Source organism: Anoplopoma fimbria, chromosome 4 (genome assembly GCF_027596085.1).
Source record: "Anoplopoma fimbria isolate UVic2021 breed Golden Eagle Sablefish chromosome 4, Afim_UVic_2022, whole genome shotgun sequence".
Lineage (NCBI taxonomy): Eukaryota > Metazoa > Chordata > Actinopteri > Perciformes > Anoplopomatidae > Anoplopoma > Anoplopoma fimbria.
In genome coordinates, this window is record NC_072452.1 from 23,289,839 (window position 1) to 23,314,669 (window position 24,831).

Consider the following 24,831-nt stretch of genomic DNA (forward strand, 5'->3'; position numbering starts at 1 on the left):
TGGTGTGCATGGGAGTGTTTGTGTGTGAGAGTTATTTATCGGGGGGTCAGCAGGTTTGTGTTGGCATGCAGCCGCCAGATTCTTCCAGGGAGAGCAACTCAGGAAGTGTCCCTGGCACGTCCTCCGCATAGTGCAACACACACTGCCGCGACTGGCTCGACCTGATGTGAAAACAACAAACTACATTGCACCCGTCTCAACTCCTGCACACAAACCTACAATACCCACTAACCTGTGGGAAGAACCTTGACATCAAACTCTTTCTCACATCTGTTTTATAGCTGGTTTGCTGGATGCATTTTATCAAGTTCCACCAGACTTAAGCTCTTATGAGTTGAATTTAATGCTGCAGCCCCAATATCCATTCATCTCCCAGCAGGTCTCCCCAGCAGCTATCCTTTCCCTGCTTTGATCCACAGTGGGGTTATTCCTCTCCATACGTTTTATAGCGACGGTTCGTCACCCACAACCAGACCCTGTCCTGAAACGAGTGGAAGAATCCAGGGACCTGAAAAACAAGAACATTTCCTCTTATGATCCATTGCTCCTTTGTCAGCAATGGCTCTGTTGTGGTTACCTAAGGGGAGCTACTAATGTTTGTCTCCAGTTTCCATCCTCTCATGTTCCATACACATACACAGGAACACAGAAAAAAAGCAACAGATAAAAGGAAGGAAAAGTGTCCATCGCCCCAGTGAACGGGAATCGGTTGGAGAGGAAATAAAGAAAACCATAAAACAAAACTCCTAAATTTGCATCGGGTAAACTTTTTCTTTGGCTTCTGTCATAGTAACTTGAGTATAGGGATGCAACTCATGTTTGTCTTCATGGTTGAGGATGATTTTCAACCATGCAAGCAGAAAGTGACAAAACAATCGCACCTTGACGTCCACATGGTTGGTGAAATTCCTGTTTTCTCGAGGCAGGATTTCTTGACCATGTTAGCTTAAAAGTTGAGGTTCAAAGTTTATTCTTGGCCTTTCAAACAGCAGTTGAAAAAGCGATCTTTCAGTCTTTGTCATTATTGTTTCATCTGTCACTGTACTTTTTTGACTAATTAAGCATTTAGCCTATAAAATGTTAAAGAAAACTGTGTGAATAAATTTCAAAATTTCCCGGAGCCCATTTGGTTTACAATAAAATAGAGAAAAACAGCAAATCTTTGAGAAGCTGAAACCAGAAACAGTTTGACACTTTTACTTTATAAATACCGTCTGTCAAAATTGTCATTTCAGTATTACTTTTGCCATTTTGCCACCCTACTTAAATTATTAACTTTTGCAGACTGTCCAGTTTTACCAATTAAGCAAACGGGTAGATTTACTTTAAATGTTCGAAGACAATAAAAGGCACAAGGAGGCTGTCGAGCATACTCGGTGCATGCGGAGAAACGGGAATAGCAGTGTGATGTCTATGTAAACGAGAGTTCAAAGGCTGCTGGTCCGGTCCCTCCAACCTTCACTGATCGCTCCTGACGTGACCTCCTGCATGGCTTGCGTCTGCGTGTGTCTCCTGCCTCGTCTCCGCTGGCCGGGGTTTAGCCCCGCTGTGGCCTGTCTGGCCCGAAGCCAGGGGCTCCACTGTCTTTACAACGAGGCCTCACTGAGTCTCGGGGGAAAGAACAACAATGAAACTGTCAGTTCCAGTTGATGTTTGTTTTTCTGTCGATTCTTCATTACAGCACTGAAATTAAATGCTAATTTAAGGAGAGTCAAAATGCATCTTGCTATATTCAAATCGTCTGCAAGCTGTCTAGTCAAATGGATACACAAAACCCAAACCAAACAATGCCACACCATACCACAGCCTGTCTCTGGCTGAGGAGACCGAATGGAGCATATTTGTCTGTCCGTCGGGCCTGTCTGTGTTTGAGAGGCGCCTGCCACTTAATGACGTCTGACAAGCGAGACAGCGGCGGCTTTGGGTACTCAAGGACTGTTTTGGGGTCACGGAGATGTGATCTGTAGGAAGTAGAGGTTTATCAGATAACGTCAACATTGTCTCCACGCTGACTGCCACAAGTGGAACACTTACATTACACAGTTTGCATTTTAGGCATTTGGTTCATGGTCTAAAGAAGTGGAGGAAGCTTCAATTTCCTAGATTTCCGCCATAACAAGCAAGCAGTAAAGGGGGTCAAAGTTCAGAGCCATAGCGTGCTGGCAGTATTTCACAATTATATTGTGACGCCAAAGTGATCATGTACAAAAGATATTTCAGTAACATGTGTTCCCCTCAGCAAGCCGAAGCAGATTCCACTGATGCTCAGCATTGATGTGAAAGCCTTAACTTGACAGACTTGCACTTTTGTGAAATATGACGTCGAACCAAAGGCTGACGGTGTTTTTTTTTCGTCCCACAGGCTCTGATGCGCCCAGGTCGCCTTGATCGAATCGTCTATGTGCCTCTGCCAGATGTTCCAACCCGGCGGGAAATATTTTCTCTCCAGTTCCGCAACATGCCCGTGGCCCAAAATGTGTCTCTGGATGAGCTGGTGACTCGCACCGACAAGTATTCTGGAGCAGAGGTGAGTTACAGATCCTTTGATTGATTTATAATGAGTGCAACAGGAAAAGATACATCCAAATATGTTCTTGTGAGTGAAGCAAATGATTTATGGAGGGATAAAATTCAGTCCACTACAAACCAATGAATGAGTCACTTTTTCTTAATGCGTCCAGTGGTCTCCCCCAAGTCCAACTCAATTTACCAAAAAATATCTGCAGTGTTTTAATTGAAGTTGGAAGATATGATCTGATTGTTGAAGAACTCTAATCAGATCTCGATTTGGCAACCATGCAGTGACCTTTTCAGACTTGTTTTGATGTCAACTCAAGCTGAAAAATAGTTTTCCTATCTTACTAAACATCCTGTTTAATAATCCAGAGTAAATGGTGCTTGCCACAATGGTTAAAACTGGCAAACCCTGCACTCACAAGCCTACATCTTAATCTTCTGACTGCTGCTGACCTCCCAAATAAGAAAAACTGAATTGCAGTGAGATGTTTCTTTGCTTTTCCATGATGTGCGTGTCGTGTCTGTACTGTGTCACATTGCGCACTCGTGATCTCACAGCAGACTGGGAGTTAATCGTACAAACACTCCTTTGTGTGACAGATTTGTCTCTCGGCATTCGTCTGCCGCGTGATTCACATTGTCTTTAGCAGAGGGACTGCTACCCTCTTCCTCCACACAAATAAGAAACTGCAAGAAAAAGGGCACAATTTTGAAATGAATGTGTCAACTTTTGGCAGAGTAAACTGATCGCCAACTTTAAGAGTAGTAGGTTTTAGCCTGTGTGTATTATTTACTGCAGAATGTAAAGCATTTTATAGTTCTTTCTGTACAGGGACTTGTTCTCTTTGTATGTGTCTTGTTTTTTGTCCGAGAAATCAAGTTTGTCTTTTACCTTCACCTTTACTCACCATTCGACAGATAAAAAAAAACATTCCTGTTAGATGTGCAGTATATCTTTCCCCCTGAATGTAAATCCCAGCTGTATATTTAGACTTCAAGGGTCACGGACATAATAGAAATGTCATGCTGGGTCTTCTGACAGGCTCAGAACACAACCGCTTTTAAATGATTCAGACACTACAGTTCCTTGGCAGGCTTTAAAACACAGATCTCATTGTTGTCACAGTCATGCATTCTGTTATGGCATGTTTGTGAGTGCTGCCATGAACAGAATAATCTGTGATGAGTTCTTTCTTTCATTTGACTGCCTGAGATATTGCAGGAGGCCAAATGTTTGGATCTTTAAACAAGATTCTTAATAAGCTTCTTATCATAAAAGATCGTGTCCTCACATTGTCCTCCGAAGTAAGAACCATATTGGTTTTTCAAAGATTTCTTTATTTAATTGTTGTGTTGTTTTCTCTACTGGAACCCCACATACCGAAATTAATTTTCAAAACAAGAGACCCAAAGTGCATTTTTCAGGATTAAACTTTTATTGATCTATAACTAAGGATGTTTTTTGTTCATAATATACATTCATCTTAGAGAGAACTACTCAAGATTTGATACCAGCTTTCCAAGTGCTTTAACACTTGCACTTATGGAGCTTTCACAAGCCGACATTTAGCACGTTTTAAACAAACTCTGGTGCGGTTGGTTTGGACAGTTGAGAACGCACTAGTTTGATCTGGTGCGGACCAAAACAATCGGTACAAGACCGCTTGCGAGAGGTGTTCTTGTACACTCTATACTCTTTCCAAGTGAGCCCTAGTGCAGTTCGATTGCAAAGAGAACACAATCTGACCCAATTGCAGGAAGTGATCCAAAACGAAGGCTGCCTGCACCGACAACAGGTTAACATGAGTGGGAGAGGACCGACTTGGATTTATGCAGAAGTCTCATTTTTGCCTGACAGCTTGGCCGAAGAGAACATACAGAAGATGCTAAATAAAGTCCACAAGAATATGGAAGTCATTCCAGATAAACTAGTCATTGCATAGAAGTGGCAGCTCTAAAGACAAAAAAGAGAAACAGCTCCTTAATATATAAGAAATTATTCTTTTTTTGGTTTGGTCCGCTTTAATTTGTGCATTGTGAAACCGAACCAGACCAATTAGAAATGATCAATTTCACTCTGATTCGGACTGGCCAAACTCGTGAAAGCGCCCTTAAGCACGCATGCATATCTGTACTCAAACCTTTCTGTCAGCAAGCTCAGAGAACTGTTTATCAGTTTTTCAAATCAAGTCTGATCAGGACAGCGAGGTGTTGAGGTGTTTCCGTCTTCTCTCTTGACATTATGATCCTCTCGAGGGCAGTCTGAGGTTATCTATAGGGCCTCCTCATATCCTGAAAGTTTACGCTCTCTACCTGATTCCTGACTCGGCGCCCCCACCCAAAAAGCAGCCCCAAGCAGGCGTACACCTGGAGGAGGTATGCAGTGAGAAACCAATCCCAAGCTATCAGGTGTTGTGTTTGACATCGGGCTCTCTGGTATACCGTCTCATCTGTGGAATGGAGGTTTGCAGTCACTTGCTATTGAGTTCTTGAAACCCCCCCAAAAAATTCAAGGAAATGCCACAGTCGAACAGCTCAGAGTTCATAGGTGTCTCACCTGTGTACGGATTACATTTTACATACCAACGCTATAGATCGGAGTAGATGAGATGAAACTAAAAACTCCTGTGATCACTGAGGGGAAGTTTGAGAGAAAACAGGATACAGATAACAAACCAACACAGTACCAAAGATAATGCTGTGTTTACTAGAAAAGAGCACCAAGGGACAAATGCAGCATATCGCCAAGTAAATAAACAAGTAAATGTCCAAACACACTGACTGTTGATTGGTGACACCTTGACTGGCTGTTCTTACACTTTTAAATGTCACTCTTATGCTTTGAGATATTAGATACCACTCATTACCGGGATACTGTTTTTGAGAAAGGCTCATAGTTTCCCCATTTTTTTGTTCCAAATGTGTTTGTGGTTCCTGTTTCAGGAAGACACCGGTCATCGCAGTTTACAGTAAATGAAACTGCAGTAAATACAGTAACGGGTGACCACTCAGGAAATGTTTCCGGTAACAACGAGTGAAAAAAAGACAGACGGATGGGTTGATGATTACAAGTTCTTCCGACTAAATACGAATAATGATGATAATAATAACAACAACTATTGACTTTTTAATCAGATTTTCACCCATTTGTTAAACAAACAAAGATACATTTCCAGATGCTATTTTGAAATATAAAATCTGGAAACAATAGACAGACCTATGTGTACATATAAACCTTAAAAAGCAAAAAATAAATCTCAACACTTAAACAACTTGATACAAAAGTATTAATAATGTATCCAAAAGCATAACAATGACATGCTTTTGAGATACTACAAAGAGTACAACAACTTTAATGAGAATATCACAGTTTTCAGTGCATGTTTGACTTACTGTTAGAATCAATGTTTTTAATGCAAATAAGGATACTAATCTCATCTGTTACTTTAATAAAAAAAACTTGTGAGTCCTATATACAGGCAGCAGATATGATGTAGCATGATACCATCATATATTTGTATATTAATAATATACACTGTATGTTTTTACACTCAGTCGGTATCATGAAAACCTACCACATGTCCCCAGGCAAAGTTAAAAACCTAAATAACTGAGGAATGAGCGGTGTTGCCCGGATATGGACATTTAGAGTAGCTGGACCTTTCATCTCTGTGTGGCAGAGCACTGAGCCATTATATTTGACTTGGCATGCTAAGTGCTAATGCAGTAGGCAGCTGGGTGAGCCGCAGCCGACGAGCATCGGTCAGCCGTGCGTCAAGCCCCGCGCTGCCAGGGAGCGAGCTGGATGAAGGATGGATGGGGGGGGGGCTCGTAAATCAACAGCAAGATGCTTATTGAAGCTGGAGGCCGCTAAGCAGAGTCCAGTTTCAGTTTTTCATATCATACACACTGTCGTTGACTTGTGTCTCCTACTTCCCCGGCTTGTTCTCACTTGCTTGCATTGCGTTCACGTCTCTCCAACTGTCGACTGGTCATACGGAGGCTTTGCAGTCGTGAGACAAATCATCCGTCAACTGCAGTCGGTGTCATCATGGAGGTTTAACTGGGATATGATCGGGGTCTTCTCTGTTGCAGCTTCACTTCCTTATAAACAACTTGCGTAGTCCAGATTAAGCATGATCTAATGATCACCTGTAAAGTCCACTTTAGCGATGTACTTTATAGCAAAGAGTTCTTTGCCGTTTTCTGTTCGCAAAGCATGTAATTAAGAGCATAAACCCTAAGTATTGGGTAATTTAAGACAATTAAAAACAATGTATGAAACCATTTAAGAGCACAAGGAATAAAGGGCCTACAACATGATCCATAACCACGTAATGCAATCCAGTATAGTAGCCTTGCAACAAATACCATTGCTCTGAACCATAATATTATCCCCGCCAGGATGTTCAAGCAATCAGCCGAGCAAGTGAGTGTGAGTGTGCATCTCTGTGTCTGTCCACGGCTCATCTCCCATTTTGCGAACTGGTGTGTTTGGCTAATAGCTAATGGAACTATGAGTACACACACTGCTGTACATTGATTTTGTTTTTGGTTAGATCTATAAGACGTGTCTTGCTGACAACTTTGAGCCGATTGCCTGCATACATCACTGCTTGTGTTTGCATTGAATGAAATGTGTTTTACGACGCTTTACAGCCCATTAGTTGCGTACATCACAGATTGTTAGTTTGCTCGCTTTTCTTGTTTTGTACGTTGTGTTTGGCTTACTGCTTACAGCTAACAAACTACCTGTACACACACTGCTGTACCTTTCTGCCACTCAGTCGCTGCTAAGAGGACAGACAGTTTGGTGGGATTAATTTTGTTTTGATTGACGTGTCTTATACAGCAACTTTGAGCGGATTGCCTGCATACGTCGCTGCTTGTTTTTGAGTTGAATGAAGTGTGTTTTGCAATGCCTTAGAGGCCATTGGTGTCAAGATGAAGTGTTAGCCAATTGTTGGTTGTATTCATTAAACCACACAATGCAACAGTAGTCGTTGCAGACACACCTGGTGGAGATCAGTTTCCACTGAGTGCACCTTTCTAGTATTGTTAATGTTGAAGACTTTAAAACTGGTGTTGAACTCAATTTTTTTGCAAGATTGGCTTGTGGTAGTGTAACATTGTATGTTTGTTCATTACATTGCCTATTTAAGTTAAATATTGTAATATAACAAAAGATTTGTTTTTTTATTCTTGATTAGAATATAATTGGTGATCGCAAACACTTTTTTCAACACCCTTTATCTGACATGAAAATAAAGATGAAGCTTAACCACTTCCTTGCCCAGATTGACACTTTTGGTGCAGGGATCAAATTGGTCAACTGGTTTATAAGCTTCCTTCTTCAACCATAAGGTCACATCTTCTCCAAATCTTTCGGTGTATTTGTTGCAATTTGTATCACTTTCTTTTGTTCTTTTACTGCGCTGTGACATCTCTCCCAATGAAAAGTCAAAGAGGAGGTTTCATACTGGAGTGTTTGTTAACAGACAGCTCGCACATCGTTGTAGAGGTGATGCACAAATGGGCGCATTGAGCACCTTTCAGTCCTCAGTCCTGGCAGTCTGACTACCTGAAGCTTCGACTTTAATTACATTCCTGGGATTTCAGACTTGTTTGAGAGAAGAGGGAGGCAGGGTCGAGAGGAGTGGGAGGTGGTGGGGAGGAGGGTCATGAAGGAGGACACAGTTGTTGTCAGCTCGGAGCTAGAAGCTTGTTAAAATCACCTGTCTTCCTACCTGCCCAGAGTGACATCTGGTTTCCCAACACACACAGACACACACGCACACACCTTAAACTCACACTAAGCCCAGAAAATTGCTGCCGGCTCTCCCTCCTCACCTCTGCCATTACTTTCCTAAACAGAAGCAACATTTGATACTGTAATCGCAGTGTTGTCTCAGAGAAGAAGAAGAAGAAGAAGGGCTTAACCTGCTCCTGAAGGAAGGTGTGATGCTACTCCCCTTCTCTCTTTTTTTCAATTTATGATCAAGCCCTGACAGGAAAAGACCTGGAGGATTTATTGCACTCTGTCACATGCACTGAGTCAGTTCCAGGCCTTGTTTGTAGCCTTGTAGAAAGCTGAAGCCTCTTAAGTTTAGATACAGCACTTTTTATGATTTCAATACAAAGGGATTTAAGTCCGGACTGAAGATTCTTGCTATAGGGGTGATAATATTTCCTTAAAAATTAGAGCAAATACTTGACCGCATTGATGATAATTTAGTTTAAAAAAAGCCTTTTATTGAACATACTGCCATTTAGCAGATGTACATTTCCTATTTTCTAACACAGGCTTAAAACTTCTAAATCAGTGGCAAATTGCACATTACGTCATAATCTCCTGTCTTTATCCTACTTTGTATAGTCTTTGGCTACGTAAAGATTTTATCCTTATGGGACCTTAAGCCAAATCCAGTAAAGAAAGAGACAAGAACTGGTCCTGCAGAAGGCCTGTCAGTGTTTCAAACCCTTTGGTAATGCTCTCTCTGTGGAGATTGTTATGGCTCCAAACAAATTAAACTCAGTAGGACGTCTTTTCGACTTTCCAACTCGCTGCCTTGTTAGCCATGTCCACTCTATTGGTCGGATGGGGTTGATTAGAAGTGTAAGGCTTGATGTTACAGGATGTAGGAATTAATTAATATGTGATTAAAAACAAAAAGATACATGCAAATTATGAAACAAAGGATCAAAAGACTTCCAGTAGTGCATGCACAATCGATTACGATCCGAAGCCTAAGTCCAGATAACAAAAACATCAATCAATGATTTCTTCTCTGTGTCCTCAGTAATATTTAAACACACCTGTGTGTTGATCAAATTAGTCTCACTGAGTGGGACAATTTTCATTCTCTTTGCCAGGCCAATCATGCGATCGCTCATGTGGGTGCGTACGTCCCTGAGTGAGTGTGCACCTCCGTGTCTGTCCTTGACTAATCTCGCACCTCTGCTGCAGCAAACTGCATAATATTTTGGGTGCCCAGTTTTGGCTGCATGCTCTAGGAGCTCTCGTGGTGGTGGTGACTCACACTTTATCAGAACACCTTTTATTGCCTGTTTTATACCCCCATTGACGGCCTGCTGACTCCTCACTCACTACCCCCAGATGCTACTCTGCGCCCAGAGACACATGGTGGGGAAATAGATTGCTCACTTTTAGTGTTTTGGACAATGTGTTTGACAAACAACAAAACAGCTAACAGCTAACGTAACTACCTGTACACACGCTGCTGAGTACATCACCTCCACTCAGTCGGTGCTACGTGGGGGGAAGACAACTTAGTGATTATAATTTTGGTTGAATGAAATGTCTTGTGCAACGATTTCGAGCCGATTGCCTGCATGAATAGCAACTTGTTTTTTGAGTTTGAATGAAGTGTGTTTTACGAAGCCTCATAGCATCCAAAAAGTATTAAATCAATTAGTTTCCAATACACAATGCTGGTCGTTTCCCCAGTAAGAAAGACCCAACCAAGCTGATCCCATCCAAGTTGGTGGTAATAAGAATCGGAACATAATCTGTCTTTGAAGTCCGGATACACTTTTTGGAACCGCATGAAAAATGTTAACTGCACCCAGCAAACCGCTACTGCAGCTTCCTCGTTGACTGAGTGCGACATTGGTGGCAGATGTGCAAATGTGCTCATATTTTCATAGAAAATAAATGTTTGTCTTACCGCCCTCCTTTGCCGACGGTTGAACATATACACAGTTTTGTTTGCTTTTCCGCAGACGCACAGGGCCGATGTGTTTTCTCCAATTTAGTTTGTTTGGAATAAACAGGAAAGGAACTGAGTCACTTGAGTGCGCAACTTGCAGAGGACTCGAGCTTCAGTAACAGAGTGCGCCACGGACCTCCCTGTGCTGCGTGATTGACAGGTGACCTCCAGGAGGTGGAGTGCAAAAACACCACAGCAATGAGCACTTAGCAGATGTTGACAAGTTGTTGACAAAAGAAATCAGGACTCTCTCCCCCCCCCCCCCTCTTGAACCCGGTAAGAACAGAGCTGGAAGTTGCTGTTTAGATGTGGAGCACGTAGAGGTGACGTCCGACAGGCAGGCGGTGCCGAGCCTGCTATCTATCTCTCTTAAAGAGGGGGGGGGCATTTTAATAAAACCTTAAGCAGCATTCAGCCGTATCAGAATATCTTTGTGTTCAGATGCCTATGACCGACTGCGACCTCCGTAGCGGTGGGTCTTTTCCCTCCCTGTTTGGTCCGAGCCCAGGTGTCTGAGACGCTTGGCTGACAGCCTTTCAAAATCACTGGCGCAATTGTTTTCTTAACTTTTTTTCTTTTTCATACTGGCAGGAGCAGGAGCAGGTCTGTTCCAATGCAGGACGTACAAATCAGGCAGATCAACAGTCTGCCTTGACGTCAATGTGCCTCCTGTGATGCTTAATAACCCCCCCTCCTATAGATTACTGAGCTCCTCTGCAGCTCCCTGTCAACAAAGTCAGTGTGAAGTTGTAACTTTTAGCATTTTTGCATTAGTTTAAACATATAGAAGTAGTTTTGGAATGATAACTTTTTGGGGAAGTTAGTTTGCAACGATAAAAAAGCCATAAAGAAAGAGTTTGATCACATATAAGGTTTGCATAATGAGACACACACGCAGAGTAAAAGCCCTCTCGCAGGATGACAAATGGTTTCCTCTGAACACCTGTTGTGGTTGTGGCTGTTCCTCCTCCGTCTCCGTGTGTGTCGTCTGTCTGATTTATGACCTCGGTATTTGTTGTTGCAAAAAGTTTTATCACCACCGACACAGGCGCAAAAGAAGTGCATGAACAAAAAGGTGTTGCTCTTTAAATAACTGTGACATTACACAACATACGAAGCTGATATACGCTATCAATCCTGGACTCCCTAAGAAAAATAGAAAAAAAATCTGCAATCATTATCAAACAGCTTTGGTGGAATGCGTGTCGGACGAGGTAAGGAGTTGGCAGTGATTTTCCAAAACCTAACCTCTAGTCTTGTGTATGTGTGTGTTTTATTTTCAACGCGGCTGACCACAGAAGCGGTCACGCTGCCTCTCAAAAAAACATAATCGACATAGAAAACACTCGACAAAGGCTGCCAGGAAAAAGGCCTTTCACACCTCTGTAACGCTGAGTGACTGTGAAACACCTCGCCTCATTTCCTCTCCAACTAGCCTTTCGCCTCTTATCATTGTGAATGTGTTGTTCTAAGTCGACACTGCAGGTTAAATAAAGGTTAGCAAAGAAAACATTTCCCTCATCGCCTCAGCCAGTTGGCTTCCGCCGGCGGGGCTTGAATAAGGCCAACATCGGCCTAGAAGGGAAATGGCTCCAATCGGCCCTAATTTGACATTTTATATATATAAAGCCTTCGCTGTGGTTTATGTGCGAGTACATGGTGAGCACAAATTGAATTTTTCCTGAGAAATATGAGCCCTGGAGCGCACCAGTCGTTCTGTTTCCCTTGGCCAGGCAGGGAGACAGAATGTGGGCAGCGAAAAGGCCAAAAAAGAGACAAATGGAGCAAGACAGGAAGAGTGGAAAAGGTAGGAAAGGACAGAGGAAGTGAGGAAAGGTGGTTTGCCAAGGTGTGGAGGGAGAGAGAGAGAGATGAAGCTATAGGACAACCTCAAAGCTAATAAAACAAGAAATATAGTGGAGCCTGCTGGAGTCGATGACCGTTAACTTTATCAACTATATACAAGGGAGTTCCTATGTAGCAGTAGTATAAATGTATCGCGGTCCTTGTTAACAATTTTCCAAATTAAATTCCCATAATAAAGAATGAATAACAATGTTATGCAAATTGAGATTTATCACTTTTGAAAGTCTGGATAGCAATGACAATAGTTTAGGTCTCTCTTTATGTTATTTAATAAATAATTATAACAGTGTGGGATTAATTTGTTTGTGATTATATGTTGGATTCAGTTTTAAAAAGTTCCTCATACATGTGACCATTCACTGCGTGTGTTCAGGGACTCTGTGTCGTAGTGTGAAATTTCAGTGGAGCACATCACGCAGGTGGAGTTTTACCTACCTTGACATTACCACACACATCACATATGCACACACACACACACACACACACACACACACACACACACACACACACACAGTCTCCAGGTCACTTCAGTGTGGGTGTGTTTGGTAAATATGCCATCCCTGCCTTCCCAAGTCCAGGGAGAATGTCAAGCTTTCATTCGCCTGATTAAGGGGCGAGGACAAATATGCCCTTAAAGGCGAGGCCCGGCTATAACCCCCTCCCTTCTCCACACATACACACACGCAGAGACGACCTACTGTGTAGCCCCAACACAGGTGCGATCCCACATGGGTCTTTCCAAAACACAAGGTGGGTAGGGGCCTGAGACGATAACACTCCACCGCCTGACATGGAAGCTATTCGGCAGCTTTCGTAGGAGGTTTCCATCTGAAACTGACCTCTGACCCTTTACTTTTATTATCAGTGAGTCACACAGCGGGGGGAGAATCCCCCACTTTCATGACAAACATTTCCTGCGTGGCAAGGAAACACGCATCAGACGGATGTCATCTTATTATGAGCCTTATTCAATCTAGAACGAGAAGTGAAATATATAAACAGCAACGTGAACTTTAATATTCTAGCTGTTATATCTGAGGCCTACAGGTTTCTACTCCAGCACACAAAGGTTTCTACCTGCTGGAGCACTCGTGTGTAATATCTCCCACGACGTCTCTATTGTCTCAGCTGTAACACATGGTGAGGAAAAAGCCCACACCATCACACCATCACACTTTCATCATCACAGTTTCTATGGAATCTAAATTCCTCCATCCACGGCTCACACACACACACACACACACACACACACACACACACACACACACACACACACACACACACACACACACACACACAGTCTGCTATTTATGGTCATGTGCCATGTTTCCGTTCTCCCCCATTTCTCCCCACGTGACTCTCCTCCCTGCATGCTTAAGCTCACCTCCATCTCTTTAACTCTCTCTCTCTCTCTCTCTCTCTCTCTCTCTCTCTCTCTCTCTCTCTCTCTCTCTCTCTCTCTCTCTCTCTGGCCTTGTAATCTTAAATAGGTTTCACATGGAGCTGTGGTCAGGCCTTGTTTCTCATGTCACTGCAGACACACTTCCTCTTTGCCTCTTTGGAGGACGGCACATTTGATTTCTGGTCGAGAGTTTCGGGCTCTGCACCCCCGACGTCGTTTGATTTATATATTATTTCATTTCCTCTCTGAAAATTGGATGCCGAGTGGCCCCTGTGTTTTGGTTCGGGCAATTTTGGGAAGGGAGTTAATATTTTTACTAATTGCATAAGAGCCCCTCTTAGAGCCAATTTCATCTCTGGCACTGATTATAAGTTATATAGCTATAACTAGAGTGTTGTTTTTTACTTTTAGTTGGCATTTCACCTGAAAACCATTTTTTATCCATTTGTCAATGTCATATTTTGTCATGCTATATAATATTTATATACTGTTTCTGTTGAAAAATAATATACATACTGTATAATATATATAAAGTAAAAAAAATATTAATTATTTGTTAATTTTCAAGCAAAAATGCAACATCTTAGTTCAGACTCCTCAAATGTGTTTTTCCTTGTCTTACTAAAGAGTAGATGAAATATCTTTTGGTTTTGAAAAAAGCAATTTCAAGATGTCACCTTTGGTTTGAAAAGATTTCTCTGGGACAGTGTGATGGACATTTTGTATCATGTTTTATCAAGCAAACGATCAATTGATTAAGAATTTGATGAATCTATGATCCAAATCATTCTTGTATCGGGGCTCCATTTTGACGTCTTGCCTGCATGGTGATGTGTTTCTTCTTTTTCATAACGAGAATTCACTCAAAGAACTGATTTATCATTTAAAGTTCAGCAATATTAGTTGCTTTTTTTTCATTTCGTTACCCTCCATACAGTAAAATATCCTATTTATTGGATTGGCTGGTTAGAATTTGCACTTGAGGCAAGTTCACATTATGGCTGATTAGGAAAACATAAAAAGAACAGTAATCTGGTTCTTCTAGCTGTGACTTCTGGGGGTTAAAAGAGTGTTCATCAAGCAAGTGTGCATGTTTTCTATGTACAAGAGATCTCTATGAAAGATTGCTCATGTTTTCATGCCGACTTGTACATTTTTACTGTACACATGAGTGTGTATGTGTGAGTTTTGTGCCTGAATGAGTGGTCGCTGTTTCTTTGGTGCACAGCATGCGTTAAGCGTGCACTGGCCTATGTGAGCCTTCTCCGTGTGGTCCTGCCAGTGCAGTGTGTTACATATGGGCGTGTACACATGTGTGCAAATGCATGTTCGGTGCATCATGTGAGCAAGTGCAGCATGGTGGTGTAACTGTAGAGTATGTGTGCAGGACTTGTGGAGTGATGGAGGAGAGGTTTTGTGGGAGGGCAGGGATGTAGGGTGGAGGGAGGAGGGGGGGTGGAGGGACTTGCTCCTGTAAATGTGGCCGTTTGTGTGTGTGAGGGAGGGGGTGATGGAGGAGGGAGGAGGGGGGGAGTACTGGATGTAGCCCGCTGTAGACACAAGGGCGGATTGATAGTAAACACACACTCCGGGTCTAGTGGATCTGCTGCCGGTCGCCCGGCTAACAAGCCCTTCATTAAGGCCGTCTGATACACTCACTGAGCGCCTTTGTGGAAGTAGGAAGCGAAAAGTACACCAGACAGATTTGACCCGAGAACGTTGGTATGCGCTGCCAGCAGGCGCAACGTTTTCGCTTTTTTCCCTTCTCCTTCCACCTCTGGAGAACGGGGTTTATTTTTGTCGTGCTGAACAGGTTGTCTCACGGCACGCGCCACTTCTCACCTCCTCCAGGGAAATACTGCAAGGGAAAAATATAGATTTACATAGTTATTTTACTGTGTATGTGTAGGATGCGTGTCAAGGTTTTTGGAGTGTCACCGCTTACTCATACGTTGGGGTTTGAGTGCATGTTTCTGTGCACGTGTACAGGGGTTTTTTGTGCTATTAAAATGTCGAGTTCAGTGGTGGGATGGAAATTTGCATGAGTTTTGGTTTATGTGCCATGAAACATGGTACAAGTTGTCTATTTCACATCATAAGACATGCAATGCACAACGTTTTATCACACTGTATATGTTAGTTATTTGCTCTTTTAATTAGTCATGCTGCACATGTATCTTTATTATATTCATATATATCACTATTTTGCACTCCCATCTAGATATTGATACTCCTCCTTTTTTATTCCACTCATAAGCTTCTGCTTTCTGTGCTAAAAGTGTCAGGTGTGTTTCTGTAACCCCCCACTTTGCTATGTTCTTATTTATATTCTGTAATTCCCTGCTGGATCTCGTTACCAATCCGCTGCTACGACGGCCTAATTTCCTCTCTGGGGGTCGTTAAAGTTTGGTGTTGTCTTATCTTACAAGGACAACAGGACCTCACATACAGGGCTGGACATAGTGCTGTGGTATATCACTCTGCATGGGGAATATAAATCCAACATGGAGACGCTTTTGTGCACGTTCTAGCAGCGTGATTCAGGGTGTAGTTGTGGCTACGGAGGGAAATAAAGTTCACTGACCAATAGAGCATAAAGGCCGCTGTTGTGTCCAGGGTTTCATGTAGTGGAACCCTGATGGCTGAGAGCATGTGAGGCTGAGCAAAATACAGTAATAAGGCAAATAATCACGTCTTTAGTGTAAGAAACTTATACTTAATTATAGGCCCATTACCCTTTATTAACTTTTCATTAACAATAAACTTTAGAAATCACAAAGTAAAACATCAAGTCTGCAGTAAATAGTCCACTAATAAACACTTATGGGCTTCTCCCTTTCAAATCAGCCATAAAACTTACAGTTAAATATTATGAAAATCTTTAATAAAGGCTGTTGGATCCAACTTCCTAATAAGCCATAAGTTCTGTAGCTTGTGAAGTGTTTATGAAGCCATTATTAATCGTTGGTTTCTTTCTCTCTTTCAGCAAATATTAACAAATGAAGGAATCAAAAATGGTGGTACATTTTTTATTGCTATAGTAATCTATCAAGTTCACAATTGTAAATGTTAAGAACTTGTTAGGGAGTTGATTTTGGTCATGATACCTTGCATTGATTTTTCCGAAGACAAGTGGTCAAAAGAGCTTTTTTAACGACCTTGCAACCAAAAGGTTCCTTTAAATGGTTTATTACCAATATGTAAAGCTCTAAGAAGGGATTTATTAACCATTAATAAAGCCATTAGCTACAACTTACAAACACTTTAAAGTATGTCTTAATAGAAAGTGGTAGCCACAAAGCTATATATGTAATACTATGTAATACCAACAAAAAACATCTGCCACAGAAAAAGCTTTCACAATAATATCAAAGGCTTTAACTTCACTTCATGTTGAGCAGAACTGAATAAAACTGCTGTGGTTTCGTACAAATCACTGAGTCTGTCCACGTTACTTGTTTCCATTTTATCGTAAAACGTCATTCCGTCAGTGTCCAATTTTCTCCCCTTTGCAAGTGAAATATTGCCATATTTTCCTCCTTTCTATCTGTTGTAGTCTGCTGTAAAGAACCAGACCAACCCTCCGTCTGTTACAGACGGCGTACTTCTTCTCGTACTTCAAAGTGTTCGTCTCGACACACGTCTGCCCCCTAAAGGTGACGTAGGGAAATAAAAATATTGTTTTTTTTAACCTCCATCATGAGTTCTCAATCAGATCACATTCCGCCTGTCTGTCTCGTTCCTTCTCTTTTTGGAGACAAACCTTTAGACCTCTTAAAGATCAAAAGCAGATCTAAATGACTTTTTCCGTCCGTCTGAAATGACCAAAAGAAAACATGTCATTATGGTAGTCTGACCTGCTCTCTCCCACCACTGCATTTGAGTCTTATTGACAGCAATTCTGAAAAATCATATTCAATATTTTTTTTCAGCAAGACTTATACATGTCCATACATACATACATTTTAGTGTTGAAGAATATCTGTGTGGTTCTACATTCGTTCATGTGCGTCTCGGTTTTCAGAGGGGTTTGAGAAGAACCACCGGGGGAAACTTGTCATTAGAGGAATATGTGGAAACAAGGATGTGGTGGGCGCTCCAATCGAGTATCTATCACTTTTCCAGCGACCCATTTAAGAGCTCTGCGGTTCAGGAGGCTCTGCTGACATTTTATTAAGGTGGAATGACTGACACAAGGATTCCAGACATTTCTGCTGATTGTTCAGGAAGGAGCTTAATGCCTCAAGCTCAACTCTTCTGGACAGGACAAATGGTGATGAAATGAATATTATACTTTTTATTTAACTTAATATCATGATTATGTTCCCTTCGTATTCTTCTGCTACTACTGCTTCTTCTTGAAGACAGAAACTTCTCCTCTTTTTCTCTTTTATTTTCCTTGTTCAATTAGAAGGTTATGTATTTGGGCTATATACATGAATACAATTACAACAAAATTACAAGAAAAAAGTAATCTTAAGCAATACTTGGTAATTTGTTACCCCCAACACTGGTTACGATTCAAATTTGACCTGGTTTAGGCAAAAAAACACATGATTATGGTTAGAAAAAGGTTGATATTTGGGTTTAAATAACTACTTTGTTAAGGTTAAGGATGCTTTGTCATCATGTTGAAAAGAAGCCAACACTGATCACATCCCTTGTCCATGTTTGACACCTTCTCAACAGTCAATAGAGGTCTTTGTCAGTTACAAAAACGACTGATGCTGTCGTTTTTTCTTCACGAATAATTGGCCCCAAAAAAAACAGACCCAAAAAAGAGAGACAACAACAACAACACTGACAATCTTCCAGTGTGAAGTATCCTTGACGTCACAGAGAATGTTTGTATCACCATCAAACATCTGCTGAAGAAATACATTGAAGAGAATGAGTCAGCGAATATTCAGCTGCAATGGAAGAACTCACTGTACAAACTGTGACTTTAGACAGCCTTTGCTGCGTCATCAAAACCTCTCTCTTTGACTCACTATCAGGCCCACTTTCAGGTCATCTTGAGTCAGCAGGTTTTAAAGCCCGTCTCCAAACTGAGAGGCTCTTGATGATTAGAATTTTTTTTTTTTTCCCCATGTTTGCTTCGCCTGTTCGACTGGCTTCGTGCCACCTTCAGGGACTCTGAGCTCGCCCACATCACCAGAGAGCGGCCGCTGCAATCTATCAGCTTAGCCCGTCTCCGTATATTTAAGTGATTGCTGACATAATTTATGAAGGGAATGAAAAATAAAGTCTGCATTGCTAATAAAAAAAAAATAAAAAAAGGAGAGATCTATAAATTATTTGGCCTGCCACAAGTCAGCACTCTCCCACACACACACACACACACACACACACACACACACACACACACACACACACACACACACACACACACACACACACAACACACACACACACACAGCTCATTTCTGTGCGTTTTCTCCTTCCTCTTTTTCCCTCTCAGGAGTCCGGGGGCCATCTTTAGGGGGCTGCTTTTTCGGGGGGGGGTTGGGTTAGGGTTAGGGGTATCAAGGTGGTGTTGGAGAGGAGGGGGGGATTTTTGGCTCCGGTCTAGGAATGCCTTCACGTTTACAAACAAACTGGCTCTTTCGCTTGCCCTGTTTGCCTTTGTGGCTTTATTTTTCATTTTTTTTTTTCAAGGCCTGTACGGGCAAACACACAGCGGGAAACACTGGCTTGTTGATCGCCTTCACAGACCGGCTCATAAACCCAGCGACCATGAATGTGGGGGCCTGTGTTTTTGTGTGTATGTGTGTATGTGTGTGTGTGTCGTTTGTGCACTTCAGAGCAGCGTCAGACCCTTTTTTTTTTTTTTTTTATATATATATATATATATATAAATAAATCCCCGAGGGTGTAGTGGAAGTAAACAACCCAATAATTATTAACCGTTGAATCATGAGATTTGAGGCACGAGGAGGCGAACATGTCCTCAGAGGGGAGTCTCAACGTAAATAAGAAATTACAGTTTGATTGTGCTGCGGCAGTTTTGTCTGTTCCTGTTTATGGGCGTCGCTTGGAAACAAACACTAAATCACATTGTTCAACATGTGGCATCTCTCTCTCTCTCGCTCACTGACTCCTCTCCTCGCTCGCCCCTCGCTCGGTCTGTAAACAGGGATCGGGGGGGGGGGTGCATGGCCTCATTGTTTTGCATCATTATTACTGACAGGCCCCAAATGACTTGAATGATGGGAAACCCTCATAGAAAATTACCCCGGCCCTGTGTGTTTACCCGGACTAAATCATGTTGCTCATTGGCTTGAAACAGAAGAAGAAGGGGGGGTAGGGTAGGGGGGAGGAGGGAGGAATAGGCCTCACATCCTGACATCTGCAAAGCACCTGTCCTAAACCGTGCATGCTAGCTGGGCCAGAGCACATTCATGCAGTTATCTCCCCTCATTTTGCTCTCCAGCCTTGAAAAACTCCATGACCGTCATGTGCTTCAACAGTCGACAACACTCTGCTGTGTGGTTTTTTTTTTTTTTTCCCGTCTCCACGGAGTCTGTGCGTTGGATGGGTTTCAGATGATGCAACGTTCTGTTGATCTATTAGTTCAAATGTGGACATGTAAAATCTTGACTTTAATATTGTGCATTTTAATGTTGTTTCTGAAGAATATAGGAAAACTCCTACGATTTGTTTCAACCTCTACATTATTATAGATATTCTAGTTGAATATACCCCCAAAAGAATGTACATACTGAATACTGATTTTGGTTCCTTGAGCAAATATTTATATTTCATGCATTCCACCGAAAATGTAAGTCTCGCACCGTCACGCAATCTTGAATTCATTGTTGTTTTTACTCTAATAAACCCACTCTTGACTCTACACACGGGGGAGGAGCTTGTTAATCCACATGTGCAATGATTTGTAGAAAAGTTACATAGTGGTTTCATCTCCTATGGGTGACAAAGATGCAAAAAATTGCTTTATTGCATTGGTTTTCTGCATTTGTGACATGCCTGAGCAGAGTCAAATTTACACCCAAGAAAATCTATTGATCGCGTGAGCAAAAGTAAATATTTCGTTGGTTGGCTTTTTTTTCATCGGCATCCGAAATTTGCAGAAATCTAAACAAACAAACAAACAAACCGCACTGCCAAAAATGATTGATTCCAAAAGTTCTGATCGGTCGGGAATAGGCGTAGTTTTAAACATTAATTGCTTTTTACAAACTGTGTGGGACTAAAACACACTAGAGGTTTAATTCTCCTTAACAATAATTAACTAAATGTTAACTTTTGGTGTCGACAAACTCATTAAAATACACAATAATTAATATCAGTGTTTGTGATGGAACAGTGGCCCCTGGTTCTTCTGCTCACTGTGCACCCAGCATCAGCTTGCATGGCGAGCACAGAGCAGTGACCAGCGCTGCTCCGGTCCAGTGAACATTTGCAGCAGACCCACATTGCTCTACATGCACGCTTCCACAGTTCAATATCCCAGAGCCTTTTGCCGCATCACGTGACCGCCTGTCCCACTGACCTCCCACCAGACCTTATCAGCAGTTGTTCAGGGCCAATAGCTTCCTGCAGGGCTCTTGTTGGAGGGACCAGAACAAAGCTGGTTCTCTAGAGCAGGGAGGAGGAGGAGGAGGAGGAGGGTGGCGGCACTGCTGGGAGAGCTGCCTGGCCTTCATCAGCCGTCGCCGCTCACCGATTTCGGAAGTGAGTCACCGCTCTGCCGTGTGCAGAATCTCTCCCAAAGGTCACCCGCCGCTGCCTGCAGCACTCCTCCGTGTCAGCCATTGCGTAATTCAATCAGTAGTGTAGTCAAGAGGCTGCAGGAGCAGTACTGTGTTTACACTTTAGACATTTCAGATAGAAATGTTGATTAAACAGACCATTTTTTATTGAAAAAGCTGCTCCAGACGCAGAAATAATCCTATTAGTTAACTCAAATCTCGAAGGGCAGAACCAGAAAACTGCAGTTATCCTACTGTTTATCTTTTTACATTGCATATTGAAGAGGAGGAGGCACAGATTGAAAGCCCAAAACTTAATAATGAAAGCAGTCTGGTTGATTAAGTCCTTTAAAAAAATAAAGCTGTTTATGTTTATACTTTCATCGGACTTCCTTGTTCGTTTGTGAGTTAACTCGTGTTCCAACAACATGTGGTTCTTTGGCTACATAATACATTTAATGAGGTCTGGAGATATGTGTTTGTCTTCAGTGCTTCTTACTAAATTTCCACTTACTCTTTTCCCAAAATGGAGAAGAGTTCAGTTGTGTTTCTTGTGCCACTGTCGGCTCCTTCCAACCTGTCAACTTCTTATTTAAAGTGGCAATCCTTAAGATTTCAATCTTAAGGATTCAACCGTGCTCAGCAGTATAGCAGTCTGGAGTCTTTTTGTGGAAACATGAGCGTCAAGTTTTCATAGCTGTGTGCATAGTTCCATTATTTTGCATGGCTGTAATGGAGAAAAACTGAAATATACAGCATTCTTTTATGGGATTGTCACCACAGACACCAAGACGTCCTTAATACTGAAACTATATAAATATTGGAATGCTTTCATCAGTGGGCCACTGGCTCAATCACCACTGTGTTCCCTCTTTCAGCATAGATAGTGAGGATTATATGTTGATAAGGTTACATAAACATTAACTCATATTGCTCCTCTTTTTATATGATGCACCTGGAACTATTTCATTATTTCAATAACTGCTTTCATGTCATTTTGCTGATCCAAGGTCTGTTTAGTACAGATATATAGTTGATGATATTTTACACAGTTTGATTTGTGTTCTTCTCCAGTACCATATAACACCCTCACCAGCCTCTTCACTACAGCTCCCATGATCCAGTGGTGTTCAGTGGATGGACCGCTCTGCCTGACAGCTGAATCTCTGTGTCTGTTTCCTGTCCCAGATAACGGCAGTATGCAGAGAGGCTGCCCTCCTGGCCCTGCAAGAGGACATCAAAGCGGAGCACATCGAGGCCAGACACTTTGAAAGTGCCCTGAACACTGTGAAGCCCCGGATCCCCGACTCTGTCATCCAGTCCTACGTCAGCTATCAGCAGCGACAGAGCGGCCTGTGCTTCTTCTGAACACGCTGCTGAGGACGAGGTCAAAACTGAAGGAGCTGTTTCCCCCGTGTGATCTAACATTATTTTATAACAGAAAAGGTTTCAACTGCCCAGATCTGCTGGACAAGTTATATAAGAAAATGGCAAAAACAACCAGCAAAATGAATATGCCAAATAATAAAATTCTGTTTCCCAAAAGTGCTTGTTGAATTTTTTTATTTTTTTTTAACTCTAAGTTTCAAAACTCCTCCTTTATTAGCTCAGTAGGACAATATATATATATATATATATATATATATATTTTATATATATATATTTTGGTTTTGAAAAATGAGCTGATGTGTCATGTTTGATTATATGAAATATTAATAATGTATTAAATGCATTATGTATTTATTCATTGCATTTGCTTTTCTTGTTTGTAATGTTGAAATAACATTACGGCAAAAAGAAAAGTCACAAATAAGTTGATAAGCACTGTTGATGTTTAAATGAGGTCCAATACTGAGTTTACAGCAGAATTAAAATACTTAGAAAAGTCTGTAAAAGACCCATTTTAGTCCAAACCCATGAAACGTGCTATTGCTTTTATTATGTGTTGCTCTTAGTTTTACAAGTTTTTAAATGTTTTCACAGAGGCAAGAGATTGATTGCAACAAACCCTATGTCAGTAAAAAGTTTTACAAATAGTAATACTGGAGATAATGATCTCCATCTGAATACTATGCATGTCCCCTTGCACTAACAGATACAGCATTAAATAGTGGACTCTGATTTGTTCTTAAACTCCTAGTTTGTGGAACTGCTACTTTTTTTCTACAGAAAAAATAATAAACCCCCATCCCCGGCTGGTACATTCATCACATCCATCCATGGAAAATCAGCTAATTGCTGCAATCGTGAGATTTCCGTCCGCGCTTCCGACCACTAAGAGCAGGGATCCAGGCGGCCATCTGTCGGTCTACCAGGATCTGCTTTATCACCGAGAAGCTGAGTTTTACCATCCAGCTTTTTAAAAAAAACAAAACCCCAAAAAGCCTTGTTACTGCGCCACACGGTCCTCTAACAGCCCGACCACCCTGTGCCCATCCCCATCCCCACCAGGAGCAGGAGCTCTGGAGGTCATTCATCTATTGATTTTTCCATTTCAATGGGATAAATTGACTTTGTATTGAACTTCCTTTTCTCATGGATCCGGATGTAGCGCATCCGCGACACCAATCAAACCAGACAGTCAGGAACAGAGGGGGAGGGGGAGGGATGGGGGGGGGGGGGTATTTGTCTCCCACCCCCCCCCCCCTCCTCCTCCTCCTGGCTGCAGGGCTGATTTTTTCTTAAGGTGGTCTGGGATTAAACCAACCCCCTCCTCCTCCTCCTCCTCTAACCACCCTCTCCTCCACCACCACCATCCCCAAAAAAATCCACCCAAAGCAGTGCTGAGATGATGGGAACACGTCCTGGTGAGAGGGTTCTGCAGGCTGCACCCTCATCGTGACACATTTTGATTTCCTCTGATGACAAACGTCATGCGTAATGTTCCCATCATGCGTAATGGGAACATGATGGGAACTTTACGCATGACTGTGGTTCCAGCACCAGTGGGGGGGGGTCTGTTAATTAACTACCCAGATTATTAATTTATACTGAAGATGCATTAAAGGTAATAATATCATATATGTGTATATTACATATAACAAAACATTCATGAAACTGCTCATTTCGGGTTCCTTAACATGTTAAATAAAATGTGTTTGAACACAAATACTGCTTTTAAGTTTAAGGGTTCTTCAGTTTATTACATAGTTTATAAGTTATACTGTGTGTTAAATATGACACAAAACTTAAAAAATGCCTTTATTACTATATATTTTTGTGTACTAGTTGTAGATATATTTGGTTAATGCTCATAAGAACTGTCATACTTTAGGAACCAAAATGTTTTTTCCACTTTATTTAAGAAGCACACTTGACTTTTTTTATATATATATTGTGTATCTAAGGATGTTTTGTACCAAACATGACAAATCAGCAACACCACAAGTCCACAACTTGTTTGTTACATCACTATTAGTCACATAAACCTGATCCACATCGTCATGCATAAACCCACAAGAACGGAAACCAGTGGAAACCAAACCAAACCAACAACCCAGTCCACCTTAAGAAGCGCACACATCCCCACAGCCCGGCCTTCCACATCTGCCCAATGAATCAGGAGCGGATGCGATGTATCCTTTTTCAGTGCAGTGAATGGCCA

The 24,831-nt window shown here is 41.8% G+C and overlaps 1 protein-coding gene across 1 annotated transcript in view; it reads left to right on the forward strand.

Annotated features, from left to right (window-relative positions):
* The window catches only part of spata5 (spermatogenesis associated 5), a 110,858-nt gene extending 88,107 nt beyond the window's left edge, over window positions 1–22,751 (forward strand). Inside the window, exons 16-17 of the mRNA XM_054597483.1 lie at window positions 2,363–2,527; window positions 22,416–22,751. Coding sequence (XP_054453458.1) covers window positions 2,363–2,527; window positions 22,416–22,595 — 345 coding nt within the window. The 3' untranslated portion in view covers window positions 22,596–22,751. The remainder of the gene's footprint in view (window positions 1–2,362; window positions 2,528–22,415) is intronic.
* Window positions 22,752–24,831: the final 2,080 nt, after the last annotated feature.